The sequence below is a fragment of the Arachis ipaensis genome, chromosome B07 (genome assembly GCF_000816755.2).
Source record: "Arachis ipaensis cultivar K30076 chromosome B07, Araip1.1, whole genome shotgun sequence".
Taxonomy (NCBI): Eukaryota; Viridiplantae; Streptophyta; class Magnoliopsida; order Fabales; family Fabaceae; genus Arachis; species Arachis ipaensis.
This window is the reverse complement of record NC_029791.2, coordinates 120,878,015-120,879,116: the sequence shown is the minus strand read 5'-3', so window position 1 is coordinate 120,879,116 and position 1,102 is coordinate 120,878,015. Positions and strand designations below refer to the sequence as shown.

At 43.6% G+C, this 1,102-nt stretch overlaps 1 protein-coding gene across 3 annotated transcripts in view; it reads right to left on the bottom strand.

The window, feature by feature from the left end:
• The window catches only part of LOC107606133, a 5,177-nt gene continuing 4,179 nt past the window's right edge, over positions 105–1,102 (bottom strand). For 2 of the 3 annotated variants that reach the window (XR_002350558.1, XM_021106456.1), the window contains 2 exons: positions 392–880; positions 105–257 (listed from right to left, as the gene is read on the bottom strand). Coding sequence is in view for 2 of the 3 variants with exons in the window: in XM_021106456.1 (XP_020962115.1) it covers positions 223–257; positions 392–800 (444 nt within the window). In the remaining variant the exon portion in view is untranslated. Of the gene's footprint in view, positions 258–391; positions 1,099–1,102 lie in introns of those variants that run through there. The other variant, XM_016308120.2, reaches the window with a different exon arrangement.

Below are 1,102 nucleotides of genomic sequence, written 5' to 3'. Positions count from 1 at the left end.
ATAGTTACATAGTTACATATGAGCCTTTCTGAAACTACTAAGGTTTAAAAACACAGTGGCACACACGCCCAATAGTAAATTAACAAAGGAAAAGAAACAAAAGACGCTGGAGGAACTCCCAAACCACAACTGAAGAAAAGGCGAGGAGTCGAGACTAAACTTGAAACATGCATTAGATATGGTAGGAGAATCATGGGTCAGAAGGAAAGGTCGAGAACAAATCTAACGACGAATCCACTCGGAGAAACTGGCAACATCTGCAACTAAAAACATGGTCAGAGAATTCTAATGCTTAGATACCCATTGAACTGACTGAGGAAAAAAAATATTTGTGGGAGTGAGAGAATATCCCTAACACGATTGGTTAATATTAAAATAAGTTGGCTGTTACCTCCTGCATGGGTCGGACTAAGTGATCGGATCTGCGAACCAAGATCAACATGGCCCACGGGACTCGCGTGTGACGTAGTCGAGGCAACATACACAGGACAGCCGAGGCTATTGGTTGAGATCAATGGGCTGCCGAAGGCGTTGCTACAAACAGGAGAAGTCAGAGGAGTGTATTCAATGGAAAATGGAAGTATAACGTCGCCGGTATGCATCACATCACGAGAAACGACGCGGGTTCGATGATGATTAACACCACTGCTTGCTGGAGCAGCAAAGCTGCTCCGAGAACGTGGCCTTGGGTACACAATGCGGGATCCATCAAGGTTCCTTATAGAGGTGCATAGAGTACTGTCACCTTCATAGTAGGCGCGCAACCAAGCCCCATGTCTTATGTTGTACGCGGCAACCATGGAACGAGAGCCCTCGAAAAAAAAAAATATTGTTACCAACCTTGTCTAACATGACGCGAAACTCATTACCATGGTTGTCCCTAAACATCATGAAATCACCAAGTTCATGACGAAAAGCGCGATAAAAAGGACCGGGGACCGGAACTCGTCTCTGAAAAACATATGGAGAGAGCATAGACAAACTCAAAAAAAGTCGGTGTGTGTGTGTGTGTATATATATATATATATTGTTATCAAACACACACCTCGTCATCATCAGGAAATTAAAATAGCTAAGTAAACGTACGTGCATGAAGAACTCT